Source organism: Oncorhynchus keta, unplaced genomic scaffold (genome assembly GCF_023373465.1).
Source record: "Oncorhynchus keta strain PuntledgeMale-10-30-2019 unplaced genomic scaffold, Oket_V2 Un_contig_436_pilon_pilon, whole genome shotgun sequence".
Lineage (NCBI taxonomy): Eukaryota > Metazoa > Chordata > Actinopteri > Salmoniformes > Salmonidae > Oncorhynchus > Oncorhynchus keta.
Genome location: NW_026287736.1, coordinates 493,811 through 501,466, shown reverse-complemented (window position 1 = coordinate 501,466; position 7,656 = coordinate 493,811). Strand labels below are relative to the sequence as shown.

The 7,656-nt window shown below is 43.1% G+C and overlaps 2 protein-coding genes across 2 annotated transcripts; one reads left to right on the top strand and one right to left on the bottom strand.

Moving 5' to 3' along the window:
• Window positions 1-1,102: 1,102 nt before the first annotated feature.
• On the bottom strand, window positions 1,103-3,230 carry LOC127924623 (probable ATP-dependent RNA helicase DDX17). Its single transcript, XM_052509341.1, has 5 exons — window positions 2,912-3,230; window positions 2,362-2,521; window positions 1,978-2,074; window positions 1,456-1,589; window positions 1,103-1,258 (listed from the first exon to the last, which is right to left on the bottom strand). Exons 1-5 carry the CDS (start codon window positions 2,953-2,955, stop codon window positions 1,121-1,123), a joined length of 573 nt encoding a protein of 190 aa, XP_052365301.1. The 5' UTR covers window positions 2,956-3,230; the 3' UTR covers window positions 1,103-1,120.
• A 178-nt stretch (window positions 3,231-3,408) lies between these two features.
• Window positions 3,409-6,581, top strand: LOC118376601 (protein N-terminal asparagine amidohydrolase-like). Its single transcript, XM_035763331.2, has 10 exons — window positions 3,409-3,633; window positions 3,829-3,931; window positions 4,073-4,138; window positions 4,232-4,343; window positions 4,418-4,491; window positions 4,600-4,653; window positions 5,167-5,220; window positions 5,298-5,395; window positions 5,715-5,828; window positions 6,032-6,581. Exons 1-10 carry the CDS (start codon window positions 3,553-3,555, stop codon window positions 6,200-6,202), a joined length of 927 nt encoding a protein of 308 aa, XP_035619224.2. The 5' UTR covers window positions 3,409-3,552; the 3' UTR covers window positions 6,203-6,581.
• Window positions 6,582-7,656: the final 1,075 nt, after the last annotated feature.

Genomic DNA, 7,656 nt, shown 5'->3' with positions numbered 1-7,656 from the left:
ATTAAATATCTACATAGGCCCATTATCAGCAACCATCACTCCTGTTTTCCAATGGCACGATATGTTAGCTAATACAAGTTCATAATTTAAAAAGGCTAATTGATCATTAGAAAACCATTTTGCAATTATGTTAGCACAGCTGAAATATGTTAGTCTGATTAAAGAAGCAATAAAACTGGCATTTTTTAGACTAGTTGAGTATCTGGAGCATAAGCATTTGTGGGTTTGATTACAGGCTCAAAATGGCCAGAAACAATGACCTTTCTTCTGAAACTCGTCAGTCTATTCTTGTTCTGAGAAATGGAGGCTATTCCATGCGAAGACCAACAGTTTTCAGCCTGCTGACATAATTGCAAAAATGTTTTCTAATGATATTCCATTGAAAAAATTAATACACCCATTAACCAGCTACAATAGTCATTGGAACACATTAACAATGGTTGCTGATACTGGGCCTTTCTGTAGATATTCCATTGAAAAAATAAATCACCCATATCCAGCTACAATAGTCATTTACAACATTAACAATGTCTACACTGTATTTCTGTTATGAAATCCACCCGGCACAGCCAGAAGAGGACTGGCCACCCCTCAGAGCCTGGTTCCTCTCTACCCGGCACAGCCAGAAGAGGACTGGCCACCCCTCAGAGCCTGGTTCCTCTCTACCCGGCACAGCCAGAAGAGGACTGGCCACCCCTCAGAGCCTGGTTCCTCTCTACCCGGCACAGCCAGAAGAGGACTGGCCACCCCTCAGAGCCTGGTTCCGCTCTAGGTTTCTTCCTAGGTTCTGGCCTTTCTAGGGAATTTTTCCTAGCCACCGTGCTTCTACATCTACATTACTTGCTGTTTGGGGTTTTTGGCTGGGTTTCTGTACAGCACTTTGTGACATCGGCTGATGTAAAAAGGGCTTTATATATCAATTTGATTGACATATGATTGATTTCTGATCAATTTGATATTATTTTAAAAAATGTGATTTTCTTTAAAAAACAAGGACATTTCTAAGTGACCCCAAACTTTTGAACGGTAGTGTATAACCTTTAATAAGACATGATATACAGCTACAGCATACCATAGGTAAGTCTAAGCACAACAGAGTTAAGTACACTATAGAAAAGGGTCAAAATAATCCAGTCTCAGACCTGAAATATATGAATAAGTAACAGTGTGCAGTTTCCAGCTGTGTACTCACAATAGGTCCGTCTCCCCTCTCTAGATAGGGCTGATGGTTGATGTGCACAATGGCAGGAAGCAGATACTGCAAGAAAAGGCGCCAAATAGTACAATGAGGTCATGAGGTATATGTCCCAATCGGACAGTCCAGGGACGTTGGTCCTCATGTGTCAATATGTCTTTGTGTGTTGCAGCTGTCAAATGTTCCTCTGGGAGTTTATGTGTTTCTATACTGCAGCTGTCGGTACGGTGCGTGTTGTTGGATTATCATGGCGTCCTTACTGCCAGGGTCTTGCCGGAGCCAGTCTGAGCGATGCCCACCATGTCCCTGCCACTCAGGGCCAGAGGGAAGCCCTGTGACTGGATGGATGTGGGCTCCTTGAAGTCCTGACTCAGTAGCACATCCATTACATACTCTGTCAGCAAAGATAAACAATTAAAGGAATAGTTAGCTATAGCCAGGGGTGAGCAAACCTTTTGGCTTTTGAAATTCAACCGAGGGCCGCACAGATTAATTTTTGACCGATTTGTCAAAATCAATTTGCAGGCCATTATAATTTCAACATACTATGTATTTAGTTTGACATTCAAGAGTGGCCTGGAGTGTTTTTTTTATTTAAAAACCCAATAATGTGACCCATGAGCCCCCCTCCCCTTCCCAATAGCCTATGGGGTTAGTGTTTTTAAAATGGATTCAACTTCCTATTCTCATCTCTTTACCGCCATGACTGCTGAAAAGGTGAAGGGACAGGCTATAATATAGGTTCAACAAGTGTCAACTGGTATCTACGGTTGTCTACTTACGGGGAAACTGTGCATGGTGGAAGCCGGTCATGGCCCTGGGGCAGCCAGTACCGCTGACTGTGATCTCCTTCCTCCTGCGGAACTCATCTATGTCATACTACAGACAACAGAGAACCAACAGGCTCAATAGGGGCGGCAGGGTAGCCTAGTGGTTAGAGCATTGGACTAGTAACCGAAAGGTTGCAAGTTCAAATCCCTGAGCTGACAAGGTACAAAATCTGTTGTTCTGCCCCTGAACATGCAGTTCCTAGGCTGTCATTGAAAATAAGAATTTGTTCTTAACTGACTTGCCTAGTAAAATAAAGGTAAAAAAATAATAATAATAAAATAAAAAAATAGACACACACATCCTTCTAAGAGCATGTGTATATATTGCGTTTGTACCTGAGTCATGCGCTGGAGCTCTGGGTGCTCGTTGTAGAAGTTCTTCTCAAACTTGGGCAGCTTGTCCAGATCCCACTTCTTCTTGCGAAGGCGTTCTCCAGGGTTCCCAAACTTCTTCATAGGGGGAGAGCCGCCCCAGCTACTGGACCCAAACCGAGGCCTATGGAACATGCAGCGAGAGGAGTGATGAAAAAGGGGATGAACGATCCATGATGCAACACGATCCATGACACTGCAACATTGTCACTAAATAGGTTCCTGGCCCTTTTAATCTATTTTGAGTTAGTGCAATTTTCCCTGGGTGGGCCGGGCGGGGCGGGGCACCGCCTATAACTATGTTGCAAACAAGTAGAGTTATTTATCGTACACGAACAGAGCGCGTGCAACATGTCTGAGACACGCCCGTGCACATTCAGCAAGATAGTTGTGTTTCAACGAACGTCAAACAGCTTTCCAATATATCCCCGTATCATATAAAAAGCACACTTTTGACAGACATTCCTACGTGGCTATAACTATATTTCACATGCTGCAGAAAATATCTGCTCACCCTCTGTCTCGTCCACGGTCTCCGTACGACGAACTCCCCCTCATGTCGTCAATAAATAATTGCTTGTAGAAATATTTCAGAGTTGCACGGTGTTGCACGGTGTTGTGGAGTCTCGATCCTACAATTCCGTTACAATAGATTATGTTATAAGGAAAGTGCAATAAAGTTAAACACTTATTTACAAACACAACTTAAAAGGTAAGACGAGCCCTGAAGTTACTGAACAAGCCAAAACATAATTTTGTTTTGCAGTTGCTGCTGCTGCTGCTGCTTCAAATCACGGCACGTCAACTCCCCCAGTCACTCCCTCCCTGTGGACGTAAGGTTTTGTGTCGTAACCCTACATAAACAACATGCACGTTTCGTGTCAAAGGAGCGTAGGGCAAATGGAGAATTCGGCTTAGGCTACATTTACATTTTATAGCGTTCATGCCCTAATAATACTTGTGTACAGTTGGTGGCAGTAATACATCTTGTGACAGTGAGTGACGTTCTTGAGGAGAAAGCCTACAAAAGAAGAAGAAAATGGATCCAGGAAGTGCAAGCGAGCTAACCATCTGTCTTGTGTAATAGGTCTAGTTTTCATGTTTCATGAAGATAAATATGACATTATATTAGGTAGATTTATATTGTAGAAAGAAATGCCTTTGCTAATACAAAATAGAAGAATCGAACGACCAGGTTCGACAGTCGATTTGTTCGCCAGATATCCGCATTTGCAGGTGAGTTGACTGGAGTAGCCAAGCAAACTATTTGTATTTATTTTATTTAACCTTTATTTACCGTTGAGTTGACTAGTTAGCCAAGCAAACTAGCAGCTGTCATGTCGTAAGTAAGTTGTCATTGTTGGAATTAATCACCATTAAGTAACATATCACTTGCTCTTCATGCTATGACATTTTTATGTTATACCATAGGAAAATGCCCTAGTATTTCGGTCCAAGCCGGTTGTAGATGTCGACCCGAAGTGCCTCTTATACATACAGCAACGAGAGTTTGCAGCCACAACACCAGCGGACAGTGAGTATAAACCTATAGTTAAAATCAATCGGTCAGCCTAGCTTAACATAGTATATTGTTGCGTCCAACGGCTACCTCTAGCTAAAAATCCGCTGCACAGTATCCACGACCATGACGAAATGTGTCCCTCTGTTTCCCCAGACTCTGTTGCTGTCCTTGGTTCTGATGACGCAACCACCTGCCACCTGGTTCTGGTGCGACACACAGGTACTGCAGTTCTCTATGTAATGTGTGTTTGTAGATACTATGATAGCATCAAGATATGAGCTTCTTAATGTCTGCATTTGTACCATCCTGTAGGAAGTGGAGCTGCTTGCCTTGCTCACTGTGATGGCTCCAGCACGTGGAGTGAGGTTCCCCTCATCGTCAAAGCTGTCACATCTCTGAGCAAGGACCCTGCCAAGGAGGGCAGGTAAGAGATAACAAGCGCACACACCCACACACACACACACACACGTAATTGTCCCCTTGCTTCTTTTCCTTCAGGCTGGAGCTCCACCTCGTTGGAGGATTTGATGATGAGTCAAAGACGTCCCACAAACTCAGCCTTAACCTATTGTGTATGTGAATCTCCTTCTCTTCCCTCCTGTTTGAATGCAACTGCCACAGTAGCAACACCATTATCAGGCTGCATAGAGAAACTACAACCCTTCTATTGTGTTTTGCAGCGGCCTTCCAGAGACAGAAAGAGGATATTCACCTAGAGACCTGCTGCATCACAGGTACATGTTTCCACTCTGTTATATTCTCTCTCAGCCTGTTTTTCTTTTATACAACCCAGAGCTATATATGTAGAGTTTGGCTGCCATGTTAGCACAGGGTCCATGATCGGACGGCTGCCATGTTAATGCCTTTTATTCTTGAAGTTTTGGTGATGTAACAATATGAGAGCGCCTCCGACAATTCCCTATGAAATGACCCCCTGTAAACATGCAAAGCAGGAGAGTGAATTTAATATGTTTTTATTGATTCGCATTCGAGGTGTATCCAAGTCTACTGTGTTGTGGTGTCAACAAATTGCATATCTTCTTTCAGTGGACATCTTCATAGTTTTAAAAACTTATCTGAAATAAACAGCACAATGCGGAAGTGTCAATTATCACTTAGCAACAGCTATGGAGGAGGAAGTGGCGTTCTCGGAACGTTCAGACAGAAACCCTCATTGGCCCAACTCTCTGTATATCTGACTCTGCCCCTACCTATCTTGAGGCTCTTTCTCTTTTTTCCACTTGCAGAGATGAATGACGTCTTAGTGGACGGAGCACACAGACCGGGTGTGCATGGCATAGGTACTGTATCTACACTGCAAATAAATTCACCTTTGTGTAGCACACAGTTTATAGTATGGCATGGACTGTGTCTGCAGGTATAAATATTAAAACAGGGGAGGTGTTCCCCGCCTCGTTCCCTTACAAAGGACCCGCGGAGGAGCTGCGATCAGCACGGACATTCACTGGGGGCCAGGTAGAGACTTCCGCATAGATATAGAACCTTAAATAGGCTGATGTCATAGAGCCACTATGCATCAGATTGGCAAATTTGTCCACATTTTTAGCTGGGTCCTGCTTTAATTGGGACGACAAGTCGAACTAGAATTCCTGTCTACTGATATATTGTCTATGCTCTTGCACATCATCTCTGACACTATGTGAAGGATCGATATAAAGAAAGATCAAAGATGACACATTGAATGGCTTGTGGAGTGTCTGGATAGAACCCATACGTGAGTTGCTAACTACATTTCATCAGACAGTCATATAACATTGTAATTGTTTCTTCACAGATGGCTGATATATATGACTCGAACAAAGGAGTTGTGAAGATAGGCCCATGTAAGTGGTCCCCGAATCTGGATATTTCCTTCTGGCTATCGCAAGACGATGACACCATCTTAAAGGTAAGGTGTAAGAAAATAATACATTACTAATATTGATCCCACAATCACTAGAACTTTAGTTGTATGTCCCTTTAAAACATTTTTGACAACCTCTAATGTGTTATAGTCCCTGTTTCTGTCAACACTGATGCAATGAATGTTGCATAGTATGTTATCAGTATACACTGTGATATGTTACTCCTCCTGTTTTCTTCCCCGACCAGTACCTATCCACGTCCCCTACGGCTGAGCCACCACACTTTGTCCAGCACATCAAGTCCACCATCCAGTTCCTCCTGGAGCACCCCAGTTCAGACAGCGTCTTCCCTGGAGGACAGCCCCAGCACTACCGCAGAACAGAGCAGGGGGACTGGGAGAATGTTAACCAGACATAAAGGGCTTGAGGCTCTTCTCTAACCCCCTGTTACTTTGACTTTCCCTGGAATCTGTCTGGAAATGGAATCACTCCTTAACTTCTGGAAGACAAGACACTGTGACCCTCCTCTTTACGCCATTGTGGGTGTCACATGTTATTGTTTTTTTTGACTTGGTACCAGTACTCCTTGTTTATAGCCTCTTTATTTTCATTTTATTGTTGCTCTTTTATTTTTTACTTTAGTTTATTTAGTAATATTTTTTTCTTAAATGCGTTGTTGATTAAGGGCTTGTAAGTAAGCATTTTACAGTAAGGTAAAATTGTATTCGGCGCATGTGACAAATAAAATGTGATTTATCCGTGGTAGCTATGTACAGAGCTATCTGAATGGAACCCCAGTGCTGTATCTCTGGACTGTCTGTCTCATAGTTTAGCAAACTTGTTTTGTATATCTTTATTTTAAATCGACAATACAAATGTCCGCTCCCACAGAGGGTGCTCTGGTCAGAGGGTGCGCTCGCCCCGAGGGGCTGACAAGGCCCCGGCCCAAAAAGATTTTTCCAAAGGCTGGAAAAACCAAGCCCGATTCGCGGGCAAGCATGAAAGAAAGCACACCCATAAATACCAGGACCAGCACACATACCGCTCACAGCATGAAGCCAAAACATAAATATAGAAAAGCAAAACAGAATAATCACATCCCACCCTCACCCCTGATTGGAGGACATCAAACATTTACCCTGTACATTTCTGTTTCAACACTCATAAATTCCACCCTTCTGACAGCCACAGATGAAAACATCTTTCTCAATAACTCATCATTCCACCATGGTGTCTCACTAGGGACTTGAACCTCCCCAACTGCAACATTTCTGCTGAAATTGCCTTAAAAATAACATTTATTTTGTTTACTTGACTGGCTGGCCCCAGTGAAGACAGGACAGGCGGAGCTCTATGTATTTGTCCCAAATAGCACCCGTTTCCCTATTTAGTGCAGTCATAGGGCCATAGGGCTCTGGTCAAAAGTAGTGCACTATGTCAGGACTGGGGTACAATTTGGGACAGATATCTTTCTATTACTGATGATTGTTGTTGGGATGTTTTAATTCTTGAGTTGGCGAAGGTCTGCACCCATGCGGTCTGTTGAATTGCACAATGTGTTAATCTGAGTCCTACTATGCTATTACCTGGTGTAGTCATGTTATCCAGTAGCTGTAGATGTACCCTTAGTGGACAGAACATTAAGAACACCTTCCTAATATTGTTTCCTTTTGCCCTCAGAACAATGGCTGCTTGCTATTTCTTTGTCACATTTTAGCTAGGCAGGTTAGGAGAATGAGGTTAAGGTTGGGAAAATGGTTAGGCTTAGCTAAAATGTTAAAAGGAAACAAAACATCCACGCAAAAAGGTCTGGAGTGGCAACCAATCTGGCCAATTAGCTGTTAGGTTTCCATACACTCACTTATGTTGATC